Source organism: Oncorhynchus kisutch, linkage group LG30 (assembly GCF_002021735.2).
Source record: "Oncorhynchus kisutch isolate 150728-3 linkage group LG30, Okis_V2, whole genome shotgun sequence".
Classification (NCBI taxonomy): domain Eukaryota; kingdom Metazoa; phylum Chordata; class Actinopteri; order Salmoniformes; family Salmonidae; genus Oncorhynchus; species Oncorhynchus kisutch.
Window position 1 is genome coordinate 22,810,112 of NC_034203.2, and position 23,197 is coordinate 22,833,308.

The window sequence follows — 23,197 nt, forward strand, 5'->3', positions numbered from 1 at the left end:
AATAATGGTAGTTTGTTATTTTGTAAATGCCACCATGCATGGCACTGCATCAACAATATGACCCTCAATAGGATGTTTGATTGTATGACTTCACAGATGGATCAATTGGAGGTCAAATTGCAGGCAGAACTACAGAGCTAAAGTGGTGGCCTGCCATTTCTTCTTTCCCACCCGGGCACCTGATGGCACCGCTGGAGAAGGAATAGGCACTGTGTGGGTATATGATGCAGTCGTTCAAAACAGAAAGAGGAACACATCAGGGACATATTGTAATTCCACAAACACCACAGCAGACCCCCGGCACTGGTGGCACTATCTAAAAGTATTTGGTTTTAAATATACTTAAGTATTAATAGTAAATGTAATTGCAAAAATATACTTAAGTTTCAAAAGTAAAAGTATAAATCATTTCTTATTATTTATATTAATCAAACCAGAAAACACTCAGACATAATTGACAAAAAAACGTGTGTTTAGTGAGTCCGCTAGATCAGAGGCAGTAAGGATGACCAGGGATGTTCTCTTGATAAGTGTGTGAATTGGACCATTTTCCTCTCCCGCTAAGCATTCATTTACAATTTAGTTATTTAGCAGACGCTCTTATCCAGAGCAACTAGGGTTAAGTGCCTTACTCATGGACACATTAACAGATTTTTCTCCTATTTGGCTCAGGAACTCAAACCAGCGACCTTTCAGTTACTGGCCCACCGCACTTAACCGCTAAACTATCTGCAACCCCATTCGAAATGTAATGAGTACTTCTGGGTATCAGGGAAAATGCATCGAGTAAAAAGTACATTATTTTCTTCATGAATGTAGTAATGTAAAAGTAGTACATTAGTGGTAATGTAATGTACAGATACCCCCCAAAACGACTTAAGTAGTACTTTAAAGTATTTCTACTTAACTACTTTACACCACTGGATGTACCTGTATTTAAAATAATAAAAAATAATTGTGATAAAAATCTATGCAAATTCCCCTTCGTGAATTCGTCACTTCCAACACCATGTATTTAATTTGACTTAATATGAACTAAAACTGTCCTAAAACGTATTTGTTTTATGTTTATTTTTGGAATAAAAGTATACTCTTTTGGCGTATTTCAATACCGTAAGCATACTAATAGTTGCTGTGCACTTCTGTTTTTAGCGGAGCTAGTCTAGCCTTCTAGCAGTAGTAGTGCCATGATGAAGTGTGCCCAATAAATAGCTTAATTGTGTCCCAACGGGGAATCAAATAGACAGGTTACATTGTATTCCGGGGATCGTTGGTGTTCGAATCGAACATCATTCTGAGATGTTATGTTTATTTTATTTCGCTGGCAGCTGGGCATTCCACCAACTAGTCAGACGGTGTTTCGTGCTGTGCTGACTGTAAAGAGGACAGTGTGCGTCAGTATTCAAGATGGACACCGCCGAGGAAGGTAGCTAGCAAGCTCGTCAACCCATATAGTTACATTTACGTTACAGTATTGGTTAACTTCCTGTTGTGACACACATTTGATTGGCCCTCAAGGAATCTGTTTTGTGGAAATGTAACAATAACTGTTTCTATCTGTCGATTCTGCTACCTGCGTGTAGTAAGCTAACGTAATCGTCAGTTAGCTATGCTAGTAAGCTAACTAACTTAAGCTACATTCACTCACTCACCACTAGGTCCAAGATATAGCTAACTAACATTCGTGACTGCTAGTTAACATAACTGCACTGCTACGCGTTGTTGTTAAATGTCAATTCAATACAATAGTGGCGTAGTGCTCAATGATACAATCAACATCGGTAGCTAGCGAACTAACATAATAGCAAAATGATCAAATGTAAATGTTTGTTTGCAAACCCTCCCAGTATGTGCCACCCACCCATTACATTAGTACTGTCACTCACTTGATTGGTGTCAGTGACAAGTAAAGCATGTGCACGATTCATTGCTGAATGTAATGTTAATCAAAACACCCAGACTATTTACAAATGAAGGCCCTTACAATAAAGAGTATTGAGATCACTGAAATATCTGCAAGGTTGTTATCATGCAAGTTGCACATTACGGTTTCTCATAACAAAGCCAGTCTGATTTTCTGCATACAGAATCAGCATCAGGCCTTTTTCTTTGTTGGTAGAACCCTGTTCTCTGTGATTTTGTCTGATTCGTGTCCTTGTTTTCTGCAGGGGATATATGCCGGGTCTGCCGGTCTGAAGGAACCCCGGACAAGCCACTCTATCACCCGTGTGTTTGCACAGGAAGTATAAAATTCATCCACCAAGAATGGTATGTGGTGTTGGCGGTATACTCAAACACAGGGCCAGTGGCATTTCTTTAGAGACAGACTGTGTTCTAGCCAGAGCATGATGCATTCAAGATTGGGATCGAGCCAAGTATTACTAAGGAAAAGTAATACTTAGCCAGAGATGCACTCTGATACTAAACTCAGCAAAAAGAGAAATGTCCTCTCACTCTGTTATTTTCAGCAAACTTAAGTATGTGTAAATATTTGTATGAACATAACAAGATTCAACAACTGAGACATAAACTGATCAAGATCAACAGACATGTGACTAACAGAAATGGAATAATGTCTCCCTGAACAAAGGGGGGGGGGGGGAATCAAAAATCAAAAGTAACAGTATCTGGTGTGGCCACCAGCTGCATTATGTACTGCAGTGCATCTCCTCATGGACTGCACCAGATTTGCCTGTTCTAGCTGTGAGATGTTACCCCACTCTTCCACCAAGGCACCTACAAGTTTCCAGACATTTCTGGGGGGAAAGGCCCTAGCCCTCACCCTCTGATACAACAGGTCCCAGACGTGCTCAATGTGATTGAGATCCGGGCTCTTCGCTGGCCATGGCAGAACACTGACATTCCTGTCTTGCAGGAAATCACTCACAGAATGAGCAGTATGGCTGGTGACATTGTCATGCTGGAGGGTCATGTCAGGATGAGCCTGCAGGAAGGGTACCACATGAGGAAGGAGGATGTCTTCCCTGTAACGCACAGCATTGAGATGGCCTGTAATGACAACAAGCTCAGTCCGATGATGCTGTGACACACGGACCCTCCACCTCCAAATCGATCCCGCTCCAGAGTACAGGCCTCGGTGTAACGCTCATTCCTTTGACGATAAACGCGAATCCGACCATCACCCCATGTAAGACAAAACCGCGACTCGTCAGTGAAGATCACATTTTGCCAGTCCTGTCTGGTCCAGCAACGGTGGGTTTGTGCCCATAGGTGACTTTGTTGCTGGTGATGTCTTGTGACGACCTGCCTTACAACAGGCCTACAAGCCCTCAGTCCAACCTCTCTCATCCTATTGCGGATAATCTGAGCACTGATGGAGGGATTGTGCGTTCCTGGTGTGACTCGGGCAGTTGTTGTTGCCATCCTGTACCTGTCCCGCAGGTGTGATGTTCGGATGTACCGATCCTGTGCAGGTGTTGTTACACGTGGTCTGCCACTGCGAGGGCGATCAGCTGTCCGATTTGTCTCCCTGTAGCTCCGTCTTAGGCGTCTCACACTACGGACATTGCAATTTATTGCCCTGGCCACATCTGCAGTCCTCATGCCTCCTTGGAACACGCCTAAGGCATGTTCAAACAGATGAGTAGGGACCCTGGACATCTTTCTTTTGGTGTTTTTCAGAGTCAGTAGAAAGGCCTCTTTTAGTGTCCTAAGTTTTCATAACTGTAACCTTAATTGCCTACCGTCTGTAAGCTGTTCTTGTCTTAACGACCGTTCCACAGGTGCATGTTCATTAATTGTTTATGGTTCATTGAACAAGCATGGGAAACCGTGTTTAAACCTTTACAATGAATATCTGTGAAGTTATTTGGATTTTTACAAATTATCTTTGAAAAACGGTCCTGAAAAAGGGACGTTTATATCTCTCCCCGTGCTAGATGTACTGATCTTAGGCATGGTCAATTTATCTTTTGCATTGCTGCAAATGTGACACTGCACTTATAAAATCTGTCTATGTGTTTTCACAGCTTGGTACAATGGTTAAAACACAGCAGAAAAGAATACTGCGAGTTATGCAAACACAGATTTGCTTTTACACCAAGTAAGTCATTAAATTTCTTTCTCTGTCTGTCTATGTGCCTTCTGTTTTAACATACTATTCAATTCAGCATTTACTTCTCGTTAGGGTGATGCTGCGAGCTTGTCTGAAGACTCTCACTGAATTATTCCGCTGCTCTATCAATTGTTACATACTTCAGAATGTTTTTAGGGCCGATTCCAATTTTTGGGGGTCAAGAAGGCGGATGGCCGATATTCAAAATCATTAGATTAGAGAATGTTGATGACAAAATGTCCCGGACACAGTCATGTATGCATTCATGTATACATTTTTAAATTAAACAATACATTTTACTTTGTTTTTACCAAAAGTATCTACATAACAACATAATGGTAATACTTGTATTTGAATGGTAAATCTCTTGATAAACTGGATAAATTAAGATGTCATGGTCCCTCACAATACAGGTGAATGCATATGCATTAGGAGTGTGTGCATGTAATTGAGCTGGTTTTGACTGATCAGTGGAGTCTGTCATCTGTAGCACCATAATCTGTTTGCCTTCCATTTGGGACCTATATTAGCCTACTGACCAGCAACATTTCCTCCAGCATGTCAAGCCTGTATGGAAGGACATAATATAGGCACTGCTGTTAGTTTGATAATATAAAATAACATATTTTCAATGGAAATGGATCCAACGTAACATCATGATTTGTGATCACGGATGCTTATGAAACTAGCATTATTTTTTTTTCAGTGAAAGGGAAAACATGTATTTTTTTCAGCTGTCAGGACTCATGTCTAGACATCTCAGCTGCCACGGTGAAATTCAAAACAACTCAATTGGCTAGTTCAGCTATCTTAACAAGAAATGGGCGGGTTGTAACTTGATCCTACTGCTACGATTGGATAGAGCGAGGGTGTAGCTCCGCTCCCTTTCAAATCTCCTCTCTCCATCCCTCATATCACTTGGTTCTTTTTTCTGCTTCTATGAGAACTAACTCAATGGCTAGTTGCACATTTAAGGCTTGTTAGCAAATGTCATATCAAACAAGGAAAGCAAAGGTAGGAAAAAAATATGAAACGTCAAGGCACGTTCTTTTTGACTCAAATGGGCCTATAGTTTCAAAAGGTCCATAAACATGCAAAAAGATTCTTAAGTAGCTAACCCTATTGCCAATCTTTTATTTAGGTATTTTAAAACACTTCATTCTATCCCTTTTATGACAATCATCTAATCCGACTATCAACTGTCAATTTATGGATACGATTGCGGCTGGTCAGATCAGGACACCAGTAAATAGCTAATGTTAGCTAGCTATGTTGGCTATTACCGCCTATCTGATTTCTTAGCACCATGTTTATCTAGCTAACACCACAGATAAAAGGGTTAGTTATCGTAATCTTTGCTAACACGTCGCATAGCTATCTGCTTAGCTAGCTTGCTTATTGCATGCATGGCCAGGCACGTTGACACAATCCCTTATTATTAGTAAATTCTCTAAACTAATATTTGCAACAGGAGTTCGATTTTGGTCACTGTCAATTTATCCATTTCTCAATACTGCACCTTTCTGTTGGAGAATGAGCTAGCTTTCTGCTGATTATTTTTTTCAGATAGATTTTCCTCAGCATTGTGCCCTGCTCATGGCTCAGGTGGTGTGGTTGCTAGCATAGCAGCAGCTTATATCGGTCCGATATATCGGCTCGGATGATTATCGGTCGTTCTCTAGTCTGAATCTGCTATTGTTGAAGTTGTTTGTGGTGATGAGGGGCATTGTACAAAACAAAGTTGTCAGCAATTGGATCATCTAACCAATCAGAGTATCAAAGACAATAAAGAATTTTCAAAACTTTACCCATGTGTGTTCTGGCTTTGGGAGGGAGTCAAATCCAGAATCATTGTGGCGAAGAAACAAATGTTTGCAGGCGTGTCGTTGTGGCAGAAACAATGAGTCTGGGTAGCCAGGCAAGCTGTGAGCTGCCCTGGGTCGTTATCATACAGGAAAGGTCTAGGGGACAGACACACAGCCCTGTTTAAACGAATCCATTTCTCTGGAAGTGTGGCTCAAGCTAATGTGCATGCAGCAGCCTGCTCTTACTGTCTCTTGTGTTTTGAGATTATTAATATCTTGTTTTTTGAAATATTTTTTGCGTGGTTTTCTCAGATGATTAGATTGTTTATCCTTGTTCTTTAGACAGTCTGTCATGATACCAATAGAAAATGGTACGTTTTCTGACCAGGCAACAGCTGACAAATCTCAGGATAACCTCTAATCTGATCCAATGCAAGCTTTTGTTAGTTCAGAATGGACCCAATTAGGACTAGTAAAGGAGTGTTGGCATTTGAGGATGTGAAAATGAAGTAGCCTTTCTTTCCTCTGTTCTTTTCCAGTCTATTCTCCAGACATGCCTTCCCGGCTGCCTGTCCAGGACATATTTGCGGGGTTGCTGACGAGTGTAGGCACAGCTATTAGATACTGGTTTCACTACACACTAGTGGCTTTTGCTTGGCTGGGAGTGGTTCCTCTCACAGCATGTAAGTACAAACGTCCTAAAACAGACTGGTGGTACATGTTGTTCAGTAGGTTATCCATTGTTAGCCCTTTGTAACTGTTGCCCGGCTGTCTTATTCCTGCAGGTCGCATCTACAAGTGTCTGTTTACCGGCTCTGTGAGCTCACTCCTCACCCTGCCATTAGATATGCTTTCTACGTACGTTTTTTCCTTTTTCTTCTTCTCCCAAACCTGTACAAAACTTTACTCTGTAAAAACATGAACAAATGTTGTTTTGTCATTTAGCAGATAACATTCGGACTCATCGTGAGACAATTGTCATGTCCCTTCATTCACAGAGAGAACTTGCTGGCGGACTGCTTGCAGGGTTGTTTCGTGGTGACGTGTACACTCTGTGCCTTCATCAGTCTGGTGTGGCTGCGGGAGCAGATTGTTCACGGTGGCGCCCCCCAGTGGCTGGAGCAGAATCAGCAGCAGCAGCCTCAACATGCACCAGCTCCACAACCTAATGAGGTAGCCAAAAATCCCACTGTCAAGTCACTCTTTAAAGATATACTTCTCCTTAATGCAACCGCTATGTCAGATTTCAAAAAAGCTTTACTGAAAAAGCACACCATGCAATAATCTGAGTACAGCGCTCAGAGACCAAAACAAGCTATGTTGTGGAGTCAACAGACGTCAGAAATAGCATTATAAATATTCACTTACCTTTTATCTTCATCAGAATGCACTCCCAGGAATCCCAGTTCCACAATAAATGTTTTTGTTCGATAAAGTCAATTTATGTCCAAATACCTCCTTTTTGTTCGCGCGTTTAGTTCACAAATCCAAATTCACAAGGGGCAGGCACTTAAGTTCAGATGACAGTTCGTAGAAACATGTCAAACCATCTATAGAATCTATAAAGATAGATTCTATAGATGGTTTGACATGTTTCTACGAACTGTCATCTGAACTTAAGTGCCTGCCCCTTGTGAATTTGGATTTGTGAACTAAACGCGCGAAGGATGTTTTTTATCATAAATCTTCAATAATATTCCAACCGGACAATTCCTTTGTCTTTAGAAAGGAAAAGGAACGCAGCTAACTCTCACGGGTGCGCGTGAGACTGAGCTCATGGCATTGTGCCAGACCCCTTAGTCAAACAGCTCTTATTCTCTCCCCCTTCACAGTAAAAGCCTGAAACAAGGTTCTAAAGACTGTTGACATTCAGTGGAAGCCTTAGGAAGTGCAATCGGCCCAAATTTCCACTGTATATTGGATAGGCAAAGACAGGTTTTTGCCTGCCATATGAATTCTGTTATACTCAAAGACATCATTCAAACAGTTTTAGAAACTTCTTCTGAGTATTTCCTATCCAAATCTACTAATAATATGCATATCTTAGCTTCTGGGCCTGAGTAGCAGGTAGTTTACTCTGGGCACCTTATTCATCCAAGCTACTCAATACTGCCCCCCAGCCATAAGAAGTTAACATAATGATATAATAATCGTAGCATTCATTTAGTGCAACTTCATAAGTTGAGTGTTTTGAAGCACTCAATACAATCTTTCCTAACCACCTATTCTAATGTTTTGGAGCTACCTGCCCCCACCTTCATGTCCCATGTCCTTTCCCTATCAGCAGGCCCCTGCTCCTGGGCAGGGGGCAGCTGAAAACCAGCCTGCTGCAGCTGAGCTCCCGGCGGACAATGGTCCAGCGGCTGAGGTCCCCGACATCCAGATGGACCCGGCAGAGGATATGGAGCTGGAGGACGAGGCTGGGGCTGAGGATGTAGCGGATGCCAACAATGGAGCACAAGGTACAAACCTCAGAATGGAAAGGTTCTAGGCCTGGTCACAGTTACGTTGTGCTTTTGCCAACACCATTGCTCATTGTCAGTGACTAGGAATTGGTTTAATAGCACAAACAGACTGGCACTCGGGCTATAAAGGTCCAAGATGCTAAGCTAATACAGCCTTATTCAAAGGCTTATTAAGGATGTTGCATTGGCATTTAACAGTATTCAACATCATATTCTCTATATTTGATAATTTTTCATAGACTTTCATCTGTTGGCGATATCTGTTTGTTTGTTAAAGTATGTTTCACAGTTGGTGTCAGTGAGTGAGGTGATGCTTTTGTCTTTGTAGATGACATGAATTGGAATGCCCTGGAATGGGATCGGGCAGCAGAGGAGTTAACATGGGAGAGGGTGAGTCTGGCTTAGATTTCCCTCAGGCCTATTTGTGTTATACCCATTGGTCATTGTGTCTTTGAAAATTAGAGTGAATTATTATAATTTTTTAAATCCCAGATGCTCGGTCTTGATGGCTCCTTGGTTTTCCTGGTAAGTAGCTCATTTTTGGAGGGGGAAAAATAGCATTTGAAGTTTTCCCATGTTTGATGAAATAGCACACCCTTTTGATAAAGCCTTCAGTTTGTGTTCTTCCTTCTTTAGGAGCATGTCTTCTGGGTGGTCTCACTAAACACACTCTTCATTCTGGTGTTCGGTATGTATCATTAAACTAATATTAAGAGAATGTGCAATTGATGAATAAACAATATAAAGAGAAATATTCAAACACCTGACTTGTATTGTTAATTCTTTTCAGCTTTCTGCCCGTATCATATTGGTCATTTCACAGTTGTGGGACTTGGCTTTGAGAAAAATGTAAGTATCAGCTTAAATTAAATGTTTATGTTTTCTCTCACACGTGTAACCATATAGATTTTATTTAAAATCTATATGAATTGATTTTGTGAAGTTTGTTTTGGAATCTGAATGGAGCAGAACGAAGAAAATCCGATTATTTTGATTGTGTAATTTCCTGTTGCAGGTGCGGGCTTCACATTTCGAAGGCCTCATCACCACCATCGTGGGCTACATCCTCCTGGCCATGCTATTAATACTGTGCCATGTATCCTCTGGTGTCTTTCACACAAGTGTTCTAGCCTAGTTTCAGTCTGTAATAGACATGTACTACCTGTGTTGTACAGTATGTATTCGTGTGTCTTCCTTAACAAAAATACCAGGGATTGGCAGCGCTGGTGAGATTTCAAAGATCCAGACACCTTTTAGGAGTGTGCTACATTGTTGTCAAGGTATCTAAAACGATGCTAATGATTTCTCCCATGATTGGGAATGCAAAGCTGGACTTGTATATGGCTTTTTTGTTTCTTATGGACTCAGAAGTATATACATATAGAATATTGTGTTTGTCGTCCATATGTTCTGAACTGTTACATAGCGATCGGGATTACATTCAAATCTGCCTTCTATTGACATAAAATAAATACCAGTTATTATAACTATTGATATTATGATTAACCAGGTATCCCTGCTGGTAGTCGTGGAGATCGGTGTATTCCCTCTCATCTGTGGTTGGTGGCTCGACATCTGCTCACTGGTAAGCCAACCATGTTCTTCTGCTTCAATGATTCCTACTTTCGAAATAATAATTGATAAATCACTTAGAAACCAAGTTTTTTTTCTGTGTTGCAGGAGATGTTTGATGCCTCTCTGAAGGACAGAGAGCTGAGTTTTGACTCTGCTCCCGGCACCACCATGTTCCTCCACTGGCTTGTAGGGATGGTCTACGTCTTCTACTTTGCCTCGTTCATCCTCTTACTGCGAGAGGTGAGATGGTATTCTCTCATACCTTCATAGCTGTCATTTGCCATGATATTTCTGCTGTAGAATTATTCTATATATATATATATATATATATATCTCCCCATGGCTGATCTGTTTCAAATTTTCGATCTAGGTGCTGAGACCCGGTGTTTTATGGTTTCTCAGAAACTTGAACGATCCTGATTTTAATCCTGTTCAAGAAATGATTCACCTGCCAATATACAGACATCTCAGAAGATTCATTTTATCGGTGGTGAGTCGCAGGTCGCAACTCAATTTTTTCTTGTTTAATGTAAAATGCCATATCTGTGGGTGTCTGGACAGGACATGTACAGAACCAGTAACACTGGGTTTCTCCTGTCTTTCTCCACAGGTGGTGTTTGGCTCCATAGTTTTGCTAATGTTGTGGCTTCCCATAAGGACGATCAAACTCATCCTCCCAGCCTTCCTCCCATACAATGTTATGCTGTACAGGTACGTCTAGGGGCCTAGAATGACTTGACTTAAGATCCTGGCTCATAGTAATGTAATAAAGCTGTTACGGCCCAAGACTCCCATTTTGCATTTACTGGAGGACAAACCATTGGCCACATTAATGCATGCCTCTTTAGTAATAAAAAAAGCCTCTTCAGTAACTAACAAATACCCCTCTAATATACTGTTGTGAGTGATGGTAATGTCTCTGTTGATTGGGTGATGTGTTGACGGTCTCCATCTCCCAGTGATGCTCCAGTCAGTGAGCTGTCTCTGGAGCTGCTGCTGCTGCAGGTGGTTCTGCCTGCGCTACTGGAACAGGGTCACACACGCCAGTGGCTCAAAGGCCTGGTCAGAGCCTGGACCGTCACCGCCGGATACCTGCTGTGAGTGTCACACACAAACATCACACTGTAGACTGGGTGTGTGCGGTTTATCATTTACATTGGAAATCATTATTCTACTGTGATATTGTTAATGCAGGCTCTCATCGTTTTCCCATAAAACCAAGGTAAAGACCCTGAATTTAGGTATTATAGACTGACACACATCCTTGGTCTCATCTCAGAAAGCCCCATGTTAACAGTGCTGTCTGTGCCACAGAGACCTCCACTCGTACCTGTTGGGTGACCAGGAGGAGAATGACGATGATGCAGACCAGCAGGCCAATAACAACCAGCAGAGGAGGAATAACAACAACGCCATCCCAGAGGGACTGCACGCTGCCCACCAGGCTATCCTCCAGCAGGGAGGCCCTGTGGGTGTCCAGCCCTACCACCGGCCCATGAAGTTCACCTTTAGGGTGAGACATGACTATCACTCTCACCTTTTTATCATACAGCGCATTTGGAATGTATTCAGACTCCTCTTTGTTACATTACTGCCTTCTTCTAAAATTGATTTTCCCTCATCAATCTAAACACAATACCCCATAATGACAAAGCGAAAACAGGTTTTTAGAAATGTTTGCAGGTAGTTTACATCAGTATTCAGAACCTTTGCTATGAGACTTGAAATTGAGCATCCTGTTTCCATTGATCATCATTGATATGTTTCTACAACTTGCGAGTCCACCTGTGGTAAATTCAATTGATTGGACATGATTTGGAAAGGCACACACCTGTCTATAAAAGGTCCCGCAGTTGACAGTGCATGTCAGAATACAAACCAAGCCATGATGTCGAAGGGATTTTCCATAGAGCTCCAAAACAGGATTGTGTCGGCACAGTCGGCTCAGTAAAAGGCACATGACGGTCTACTTGGAGTTTGCCAAAAGGCACCTAAAGGACTCTGACTATGAGAAACAAGATTCTCTCTCTGGTCTGAGGTAACCATGATTGAACTCTGTCCTAAATGCCAAGCGTCACATCTGAAGGAAACCTGGCACTATCCCTACTGTGAAGCATGGTGGTGGCAGCATGCTGTGGGGATGTTTTTCAGCGGCAGGGACTTGGAGACTAGTCAGGATCGAGAGAAAGATGTACAAAGATATCCTTGATGAAAACCTGCTTCAGAGCACTCAGGACCTCAGACTGGGGGCAAAGGTTCACCTTCCAACAGGACAATGACCCTAAGCACACAGCCAAGACAACTCAGGAGTGGCTTCGGGACAAGTCTCTGAATGTCCTTGATGGGCCCAGCCAGAGCCCGGACTTGAACTCGATCGAACATCTCTGGAGACACTTGAACATAGCTGCGCAGCAACGCTCCCCACCCAAGCTTACAGAGCTTGAGAGGATCTGCAGAGAAGATTGGGAGAAACTCTCCAATATAGGTGTGTCAAGCTTGTAGCGTCATACCCAAGAAAACTCAAGGGTGTGATTGCTCGCAAAGGCTCTTCAACAAAGTACTGAGTGAAGGATCTGAGTACTTATATAAATGTTTTTGCTTTGTCATGATAGGGTAGTGTGTAGATTGACAGGGCGGGGGGGGGGGGGTCCATTTTAGAATAAGACTAACGTAACAATGTGGAAAAAGTCAAGTGGTCTGATGACGATCACTCTCTCCTGCAGCAGTAGACTCTTCACTTGTTTCCTCTAAGCCATCTTTGTCTTCTTTCTCAGAGCATGATAATGTAGTGTATTCTTGTTTTTCTAGATTGTGCTCCTGATCGTGTTCATGTGTGTGACACTGCTGGTGGCCAGTCTGGCGTGCCTTACGTTGCCAGGTGAGTTTTCTGTATAGTCCACACAACCCACTCAGTCACTCACTGAATTACACTATCCACTCCACTGTCTTCCTCTTTCACCTACTGTCACCCTCTCTCCCTGTCTCAACCCCTCTGCCCCCTGCTACAGTATTCACCGGCCGATACCTGATGTCCTTCTGGACAGGCACTGCTAAGATCCACGAGCTGTACACGGCAGCGTGCGGCCTATACGTGTGCTGGCTGTCCATCAGGGTCATCACCGTGCTGCTGTCCTGGATGCCCCAGGGCAGGAGGGCCATTCTACTCAAGGTCCAGGAGTGGACCCTCATGGTAATGCTCTGCAACACGGTAATGACAAGCAACACCCACCGCCCACATCTGTCATGAGTGAATTGGTCTTCATAACTATTTTTGTTTTTCCCCACATACTGAATTAGAAGGAGAATTATGTGATTTTTATACCACAAAATCTAGTGTGGGAAGATGGTTTAAAACAGATATATTGACATGTAAAGACCCATAGAGAGATTTAAGTAATGTATGTTCATATTGTTTATGCTGTTTCTATTACACCGTGCTTTATGTTAGTTTGCAAGGGCTCACCTCCTTTGAGTTCATGGCTCTGGGTGATGAATGTCCTCTACATAGGCTGAACCAGAATACAAATTCAAGATGGCTCAGTAAAATGACACCCACTAGGTGTGTAGGAGAGGCCTGTGTTTCTAGCCCTCTGTGTTGCCTTGTACTGCACTGTAGATCCTGAAGACAGTGGTCGTAGCTGTGTTGCTGGCTGGCGCCATCCCTCTCCTGCTGGGCTTGCTGTTTGAGATGGTCATAGTAGCCCCTCTCAGGGTGCCGCTGGACCAGACACCACTCTTCTACCCCTGGCAGGTACTGTAAGGACCACTCATCTAACACCAGTGTCCATATACCGTTATGGTATTGCAGTACATTAGATGAAAATGGGAATCTTAATGTTTTAAACTGCACCTAAAACATGTATGATGCTGTCGTTAGATTGCCTCAATTGGATAACAGGACAAGAGGCAACTACAGCCAACACTACTGTTTCGTGCTTTGTTTCAGGACTGGGCTCTCGGAGTGCTCCATGCCAAAATCATTGCCGCCATTACTCTGATGGGTCCCCAGTGGTGGCTGAAAACAGTGATCGAGCAGGTCAGTCCCACAAGATTGCATTTTACTATGATTATTATCACCTTAATTACTCTGAAGATGCCATTCATGATATAGCTCAGATTCTTGTTGAATACGTGTTGGCATAATTTTGACTTCCTTGTGTTTCCTCTTGTAGGTGTATGCTAACGGAATTCGCAACATTGATCTCCATTTCATCATCCGTAAGCTGGCTGCTCCAGTTATCTGTGTGCTACTGGTGTCTCTCTGTGTTCCCTATGTCATCTCTGCTGGCATCGTCCCCATCATAGCTCAGTATTCCCCAGGTACGGCAAATATCAGTTGATGAAAGTGGAATTTGTGATTTCAGGTGTGTGAGAGAGAGAGCGCTGTTATAAGTGAGCCAGTTAAAGGGATGATCCTCTGATTGCTCTCTCTGCAGGAGTTACCATGGAGATGCAGAATTTGGTGCAGAGGAGAATCTACCCGTTCCTGCTCATGGTCGTCATGCTGCTGGGAATCCTCTCCTTCCAAATCCGTCAATTTAAGCGCCTTTACGAACACATTAAGAATGACAAGTGAGCACCATGACATTAAGCTCAGCACAACCACACTTATGACTTATACTTATTGCCAATGCTGACCTGACTAAATGTCTTCCGGATGTCTGACTGTCATCACAAAGTCTCCATTATTACAAAGGACCACCATAGTTGCCAGTAAAATCATAAAATAACGTCTCCAAGCCTCTGAGGATGTACTTGTTGGCATTTTTACACTTTTGTAGCCAGTATCCTTTCATGGCATGGTATTTCTCTCTGAAACTGTCTTTTTCTTTCCCAGGTACCTGGTTGGACAGAGACTGGTGAACTATGAACGCAAGGCGGCAGGCAGAAGCAGTACAGCCACACACAGCAGCTCTTCCCAGGAGTAGGAGCTGTTAACACCTGATCTGAGAACAGTCTCTAGCTGTGTAGCCTCTCCTCCCTTTTGATGTTTCTTCACATTCATGACTCAAGCACTCACCTCTCACCATGCCTTATTTCACTCCTTGCTCTCAAGCACAGCTGGAGAAAGGAGTGTGTTTTACTAAATAGATTAAAAGGCTAAATTACCTTGAAAACCAACCAACATGGATTCAAAAAAGAATGTTTCATCTTTGTACATCTTGAAAAAAAAATACATGTATTTTGTTAATTAAATCTAGATGTCACGTTATTCTTTTCCTGTTGTTAGGTCTAGATGCGTTCCTGTTGTTAGGCCTGGATGGACTACTACATTATTTGGCCAGGAGGAGGCAGAGTCCTGAGAGGCCTCTGTACAGCTCTATGGGCTAATCCCATTGGAACACATGACGGAGGCTCCGCTTTAGAGAAGTGATGAGCGTGAGACAAGGCAGAAGAACTTTGGGATCAGTTTTTGTAGTTTTTATTTATTAGTTTGGATTTTCATTTAAGGGGTTTAGTATTACAGTGTGTGGGTGAGAGGTTATCTGCAAGAAAGACAAGTTCCTATTGGAATGGGTGATTTACTCTTTCTGCAGCAGGGTTCAAAGCCAGGTAATACAGATTCATGCATTTCGGTTCACTGTCTGACTGACTGGCCACAGAGGAGCTGTTGAGTGTTTCAGGCTTCCCTGAATAGCTTTATACTGGCTTGATGGTCTCCTGTCTCAGGCTGGAGTTATTAATGAAATCCCAGCTAGCCAGCTATTTGTATCATGTAGCTCCAATATTTGGTTTCATTTGAGGGAACCCTGAAAGGCAGTCTGCTTTTTAGTTAAAGTTACAAGATTGTAACTGTGCTCATGACATCTGTGTAATTTCTGCTCTACATTTCTTGCTACGCCTGTTGTACAGAGTAACATAGGTTGTTACATATGCATGAATATCAGTCTGTTGCACTTAAGCTTTAACATAGTGGCAGTCATTCATTAACCATTTTAGTGAAATCAAGTCAGTATTTCAATATAGTGGTAATGACACTACAATACAATGAAATATGATTTGCTTGACACTTCTTCTTTTTTTGTCTGTGTTACTGAGATTGGTACAATGTTTGTAAATAAAGCATTTCTATGGTTTGGATTGTTTACCATGGCAACAAAACCTATTTTCTTCTTTTCAATGTGTAAAATTGGCTGTGTCAGTTGCAGGTTTAAGACTGGATTTCTGACTGTTTTAGAGGGTATTAAATGCTGTGATTCTATGTGACCATATAGTATCTTAACAAAACTGGGTACTGTCGTTAGCCTGTTATCCGGACCAATTTTTTTTTTAAAGCAAATTCCCTATTTTTATATGTGCTTATTGTGTAGGTCTTCTGTGTGCTTCATGTTGTTTTTCTGAGTGGTTAAGTGTGTATTGGTCATCTTAATAAATGGCTGCTTTCTTTCCTCACAGAATGTCACCTTGACCTGTTTGTCATATTCACAAGTTTCAGTTAAATTGGACTCTGGAGAGATCAAGTCAGAGGTCCAAGCAAAAGCCAGCATGCACATGACAGTCCGGGAATTGAATAGAAAAACGCAATGGATGTGAATAGCATAAAATACATCCTATTGTGTTGTATCATGAAAGTAAGCCTTGCTCAATCACCTCTCCCTATAGCATGTGTAGTTGATGGGGAGACATTGGTTATATAACAAATCCCTCCAGTACATGTGAGAATACACATGTTTATTTGATTAAAAATAACATTGTATGTTACTTGTGATAGGGAATTTTGGCGATGTGGAAATTTGATCCTCCAATGAGGAGTTACTTTTCACCTCTCACCACTTCTCCCTTTTCCCTTAATGATGGCAGCAGTGGGTTCAGAACAGACCGTGATACTGTCATTTCATAGCCAATAACATAATCACACCTGATAGCAGCTGTATATCTACATTAATGCTGAATAATGCCAAGTTAATGGCCCTCAAAACAACAGTTTATCCTATAGAGATATCCTGGTTGGCTAGTTCGTAAACCCTTAACCCTGATTGTCAAACTGTCTTGTCTCATCCCTCGAAAGCATGCCGTGTCATTTTAACCAATTGATTACCATCCCATATCTTCCAAGAAATGTATGGCATGTTATTGTAGGCTGTGAAAACTAATGGTATGACATTTCCATCAACAGGTGTATAGAGCTCAAGTATGGAAATACAGTGAGCTCCAAAAGTATTGGGACAGTGACACATGTTTTGTTGTTTTGGTTCTGTACTCCTGTATATTTGAATTGACTATGAGGTTAAAGTGCAGACTGGCACTTTAATTTGAGGTTATTTTCATCCATATCGGGTGAACCACTTAGAAATTATAGCAATTTTATGGAATCAAAAGTCTTGGGACAAATTAACTTATATGTGTATTAAAATAGTCAAACATTAAGTATTTTATCCCATATTCATAGCATGCAATGACTACATCAAACTTGTGAATAATGATGAGTGAGAAAGTTACAGAGGCATAAATATTATACCCCCCCAAAAAGCTAACCTCCCCTGTTATTGTAATGGTGAGAGGTTAGCATGTCTTGGGGGTATGAAATTTGTGCGGCTGTAAATTTCTCACTCATCATTATTCACGATTCATTCAGGACTATCCATAATTATGGAAGCATCCATATTAATGTAGAAGAGTTTAGAAATATATTATATTCTTATTTACAATAAAATGCACCCCAAAATGACACAATACATTATTTACCATTAATTTCTATTGGGCACAAAATAATCTGAAGCACAACTAAACCAATCGGCAAAAGCATCCAACAAGTTTGTAGTCAAAAACTTGACATAATCATTGCGTGCTAGGAATATTGAACCAAATACTAAACTTTTGAATACTTTATTACACATATACAGTAACAGTCAAAAGTTTAGACACACCTACTAATTGAAGGGTTTTTCTTTATTTTTACCATTTCTACATCGTAGAATAGTCGTGAAGACATCAAAACTATGACATAACACATATGGAATCATGTAGTTAAACAAATCAAAATATATTTTATATTTGAGATTCTTCAAAGTAGCCACTCTTTGCCTTGATGACAGGTTTGCACACTTGGCATTCTCTCAACCAGCTTGAAGAGGAATGATTTTCCAACAGTATTGAAGGAGTTCCCATGTATGTTGAGCATTTGTTGGCTGCTTTTCCTTCACTGCGGTCCAACTCATCCCAAACCATCTCAATTGGGTTGAAGCGTGGTGATTGTGGAGGCCAGGTCATCTGATGCAGCACTCCATCACTCTCCTTCTTGGTCAAATAGCCCTTACACAGCCTGGAGGTGTGTTCGGTCATTGTCCTGTTTAAAAACAAATGATAGTACCACTAAGGGCAAACCAGATGGGATAGAGTATCGCAGCAGAATGATGCGGTAGCCATGCTGGTTAAGTGTGCCTTGAATTCTAAATAAATCACAGTATCACCAACAAAGCACCCCCACACCATCACACCTCCTCTCCCGTGCTTCACAGTGGGAACCACACATGTGGAGATCATCCGTTCACCTAGAGACGGCGGTTGGAACCAAAAATCTCAAATTTGGAATCTCCAATCAGACCAGAGGACAGATTTCCACCGGTCTATTGTCCATTGCTCGTGTTTCTTGGCCCAAGCAAGTCTCTTCTTCTTATTGGTGTCCTTTAGTAGTGGTTTCTTTGCAGCAATTTGACCATGAAGGCCTGATTCACGCAGACTCCTCTGAACAGTTGATGTTGAGATGTGTCTGTTACTTGAATTCTGTGAAGCATTTATTTGGGCTGCAATCTGAGGCTGGTAACTCTAATTAACTTATCCTCGGCAGCAGAGGTAACTCTGGGTCTTCCTTTCCTGTGGTGGTCCTCATGAGAGCCAGTTTCATCATAGCGCTTGATGGTTTTTGCGACTGCACAGTTCTTTAAATTTTCCGCATTGACTGACATTCATGTCTTAAAGTAATGATGGACTGTTGTTTCTTTGCTTATTTGAGCTGTTCTTGCCATAATATGGACTTGGTCTTTTACCAAATAGGGCAATCTTCTGTATACCACCCCTACCTTGTCACGACACAACTGATTGGCTCAAACGCATTAAGAAGGAAAGAAATCCCACTAGTTAACTAGTGAAATGCATTCCAGGTGACTACCTCATGAAGCTGGTTGAGAGAATGCCAAGAGTGTGCAAACCTGTCATCAAGGTAAAGGGTGGCTACTTTGAGGAATCTGAAATATACAATATATTTTCATTTGTTTAACACTTTTTTGCTTACTACACGATTACATATGTGTTATTTCATAGTTTTGATGTCTTCACTATTATTCTACAATGTAGAAAAGAGTACAAATAAAAATAATGAACCTTGAATGAGTAGGTGTGTCCAAACTTTTGACTGGTACTGTAAGTTAATTTGTCCCAATACTTTCGATCCCCTAAAATGAAGGGAATATGTACTAAAAGTGCTGTATTTTCTAAAAGTTTCCCCGAAATGAATGAAAATACCCTCAAATTAAAACTGAAAGTCTGCACTTTATTGTCATAGTCGTATAGTTTCAAATCCAAAATATAGTATAGAGCCAAAACCACAGAAAATGTGTCACTGTTCCAATACTTTTGGAGATTGTGTGTTGAGATTGGAAATACTGTTGGCTGCATATCTAATGTTGATTGACCTGGGTTGCTGAATTCTTATTCTAACACCCTTTTCACGCTATAGTGCCGACCCAAACTTTAGTTTCAGAATATTGTCCCTTCCAACACAGTTCTAAGCCAGCACGGCTCAGCCCTATCTGGCACAATAAGATACAGTTCCTTCAGAAAGCCCTCATACCCCTTGCTTACTTAGTGCATTCGGAAAGAATTCAGACCTGTTGACTTTTTCCACATTTTGTTACATTACAACCTTATTCTAAAATTGATTAATACATTTTTGCAAATGTATTAAAAATAAAAATGGAAATATCACATTGACATAAGCATTCAGACCCTTTACTCAGTATTTTGTTGAAGCACCTTTGGCTGTGATTACAGCCACGAATCGTCTTGGGTATGACGCTACAAGCTTGGCACACCTGTATTTGGGGAGTTTCTCCCATTCTTCTCTGCAGATCCTCTCAAGTTCTGGCACAGCTATTTTCAGGTCTCTCCAGAGATGTTCGATTGGGTTCAAGTTCAGGCTCTGGCTGGGCTACTCAAGGACATTCAGAGACTTGTCCCAAAGACACTTCTGTGTTGTCTTGGTTGTGTGCTTAGGTTCATTGTCCTGTTGGAAGGTGACCCTTCGCCCCAGTCTGAGGTCCTTGGTTTTCATCAAGGATCTGTCTGTATTTGCTCCGTTCATCTTTCCCTCGATCTTTCCTTCTCCCAGTCCCTACCGCTGAAAAACATCCCCACAGCATGATGCTGCCACCACCATGCTTCACTGTATGGATAGGTGCCAGTTTTCCTCCAGATGTGACGCTTAGCATTTAGGCCAAAGAGTTCAATCATGGTTTCATCAGACCAGAGAATCTTGTTTCTTATGGTCTGAGAGTCCTTTAGGTGCCTTTTGGCAAACTCCAAGCGGATGTCATATGCCTTTTACTGAGGAGTGGCTTCCATCTGGCCACTCTACCATAAAGGCCTGATTAATGCAGTGCTGCAGAGATAGTTGTCCTTCTGGAAGGTTCTCCCATCTCCACAGAGGAACTCTGGAGCTATGTCAGAGTGACCATTGGGTTCGTGGTCACCTCCCTGACCAAGGCCCTTCTCCCCTGATTTCTCAGTTTGGCATGGTGGCCAGCTCTAAGAAGAGTCTTGGTGGTTCCAAACTTTTTCCATTTAAGAATGATGGAGGCCACTGTGTTCTTGGGGACCTTCAATGCTGCAGAAATGTTTTGGTACCCTTCCCCAGATCCGTGCCTCGACACAATCATGTCTCGGATCTCTACAGACAATTCCTTGACCTCATGGTTTGATTTTTTGCTCTGACATGCACTGTCAACTGTGGGACCTTATATAGACAGGTGTGTGCCTTTCCAAATCATGTATGTATTGTGTGTAGATTGATGAGATTGACTTAAAAAAAATCAATTTTAGAATAAGTCTGTAACGTCACTAAATGTGGAAAAAGGGAAGGGTCTGAATACTTACTGAATGTATTGTATTCTACATTTTGTTGTGTTACAGCCTGTATTCTAAATGGATTAAATCTTCTTCTTTTTCTCTCATCTACACACAATACCCCGTCATGACAAAGTGAAAACATGTTTTTTGAAGTCTTAGCAAATGTATTGAAAATTAAATAGAGAAATATCTTATTTACATAAATATTCACACCCTGAGTCAATACATGTAAGAATCACATTTGGCAGCGATTACAGTTTTCAGTCTTTCTGCGTAAGTCTTTAAGAGCTCTCAAATTGGTTGTTGATCATTGCTAGACAGCCATTTTCAAGTCTTGCCATAGATTTTCAAGCCGATTTAAGTCAAAACTGTAACTAGGCTTCTCAGGAACAATTAGTGTCATCTTGGTAAGCAACTCCAGTGTATAGTTGGCCTTGTGTTTTAGGTTATTGTTCTGCTGAAAGGTGAATGTATCTCCCGGAGTCTGTTGGAAAGCAAACTGAACCAGATTTTCCTCTAGGATTTTGCCTGTGTTTAGTTCTATTCAGTTAATGTTTATCCTAAAAACTTGACTTCAGTTCCTACTACGACACCACCATAAGAACCGCTATGTGGATTACGGCTAAAGTGGATCTGATGAATAGAGGCCAAAATCTCTCTGGATAAGAGTGTCTGCTATGAATAAAATGATGATTATGATTAAATAAGTACTGAACCAAACTCACTGGAAAGTGAGCGCCGTTTGGTTTGAGACAGTAACGGTGAAAAGGGTACACAGCCTCAGCACAGGATGAACCTTTTTCAGATAATGCTTGTGAGATTTCTAACTGCGTGCCAGGCTGCCAATCCAGACAGTAATCTAGCAGGAATTCTGTTATAAAGTGATCCTGTTAAAGGTTAAAAAAAAAATGCCTGTGGCGTAGACCCTAAATACTGGTCCATACATGAAGAAGGGCTGTCCACTTTTAAACAGCAACTGACCTAGTTCAATTCTATAACCAGGACTGACCAGAGCCTACTGTACTATTTGGTTGTTGGCAGAACTGCTAATCTGCTCACCACCCAGATAACATAAAGACTAGGATGTTATCTTCAAGCCGATTTAAGTCAAAACTGTAACTAGGCCTCTCAGGAACATTCAACATCATCTTGGTAAGCAACTGCAGTGTGTAGTTGGCCTTGTGTTTTAGGTTATTGTCCTGTTGAAAGGTGAATTTGTTTCCAAGTGTTTGTTGGAAAGCAGACTGAACCAGGTTTTCCTGTAGGATTTTGCATGTGCTTAGCTTTATTCAGTTCCTTTATATCCTAAAAAAAACTCCCTAGTCCTTGCTGATAACAAGCATACCCATAACATGATGCTGCCACCACCATGCTTGAAAATATGAAGAATGGTACTCAGTGATGTGTTGTGTTGTATTTGCTCCAAACATACTGCTTTGTATTCAGGACTTAAAGTTAATTTCTTTGTCACATTTTTGGCAATTTTACTTTAGTGGCTAATTACAAACAGGGTGCATGTTTTGGTATATTTTTTATTCTGTACAGGCTTCCTTCTTTTCACTCTGTCATTTAGGTTAGTATTGCTGAGTAACTACAATGTTGTTGATCAATTCATTAGTTTTATCCTATCACAGCCCTTAAACTCTGTAACTGTTTTTAAGCTACCATTGGCCTCATTGTGAAATTCCTGAGTGGTTTCCTTTGTCTCCGGCAACTGAGTTAGGAATGACGCCTGTATCTTTGTAGTGACTGGGTGCTACACCAGCCAATGTGTAATTAATAACTTCACCATGCTAAAAGTGGATCTGATGAATAGAGCCCTAAATCACTCTGAATAAGATCATCTGCTATAAAAAAAAGTCTGAATAATAATTAAATAAACGCTGAACCAAACTCACTGGTAAAGTGAGCTAAAAGAGCGCAGTTTGGGTTGAGACAGTAATGGTGAAAAGGGTACACATCTTCAACACAAGATGAACCTTTTTCAGATAACACTTGTAAGATTTCTACCTGTGTGCCAGGCTGCCAATCCAGACAGTAATCTGGCTGGCACTCTGTTATAAAGTGATCCTGTTAAGGTAAATATAGTTTGTGGTGTAGACCTTAAATACTGGGCCATACATGAAGGGCTGTACTCTTTTAAACAGCAACTGACCTAGGTCAGTGTTTCAACCTGGACTGACCAGAGCCTACTGTACTATTTGGTTGTTGGC

At 41.5% G+C, this 23,197-nt stretch overlaps 1 protein-coding gene across 4 annotated transcripts; it reads left to right on the forward strand.

Moving 5' to 3' along the window:
- The first annotated feature begins 1,126 nt into the window (after nucleotides 1-1,126).
- Nucleotides 1,127-16,315, forward strand: LOC109875346 (E3 ubiquitin-protein ligase MARCH6). 4 transcript variants are annotated; one of them, XM_031810066.1, is made up of 26 exons: nucleotides 1,127-1,426; nucleotides 2,169-2,268; nucleotides 3,990-4,063; nucleotides 6,420-6,563; nucleotides 6,666-6,738; nucleotides 6,879-7,053; nucleotides 8,168-8,342; nucleotides 8,674-8,735; nucleotides 8,838-8,870; nucleotides 8,982-9,033; nucleotides 9,136-9,194; nucleotides 9,361-9,441; nucleotides 9,557-9,625; nucleotides 9,856-9,930; nucleotides 10,026-10,160; nucleotides 10,291-10,410; nucleotides 10,531-10,631; nucleotides 10,880-11,017; nucleotides 11,235-11,433; nucleotides 12,729-12,798; nucleotides 12,929-13,110; nucleotides 13,537-13,671; nucleotides 13,867-13,956; nucleotides 14,093-14,240; nucleotides 14,357-14,492; nucleotides 14,758-16,315. In XM_031810066.1, exons 1-26 carry the CDS (start codon nucleotides 1,408-1,410, stop codon nucleotides 14,846-14,848), a joined length of 2,736 nt encoding a protein of 911 aa, XP_031665926.1. In that variant the 5' UTR covers nucleotides 1,127-1,407; the 3' UTR covers nucleotides 14,849-16,315. The 4 variants fall into 4 exon arrangements, with proteins under 4 accessions (XP_031665926.1, XP_020323264.1, XP_020323263.1 ...); XM_020467675.2 differs by having other exon boundaries at nucleotides 1,128-1,426; nucleotides 8,165-8,342; XM_020467674.2 differs by having other exon boundaries at nucleotides 1,128-1,426; nucleotides 8,165-8,342; nucleotides 12,929-13,128; nucleotides 14,758-16,313.
- The last annotated feature ends 6,882 nt before the right edge of the window (nucleotides 16,316-23,197 follow it).

What these genes read in the sequence shown, in the direction of transcription:
- LOC109875346 (XM_020467674.2), top strand. An exon ending in TCATCCTCTTACTGCGAGAG is followed by an intron (nt 10,161 to 10,290) that starts GTGAGATGGTAT and finishes TTTTCGATCTAG; the next exon opens with GTGCTGAGACCCGGTGTTTT. An exon ending in GGCGTGCCTTACGTTGCCAG is followed by an intron (nt 12,799 to 12,928) that starts GTGAGTTTTCTG and finishes CCCCTGCTACAG; the next exon opens with TATTCACCGGCCGATACCTG.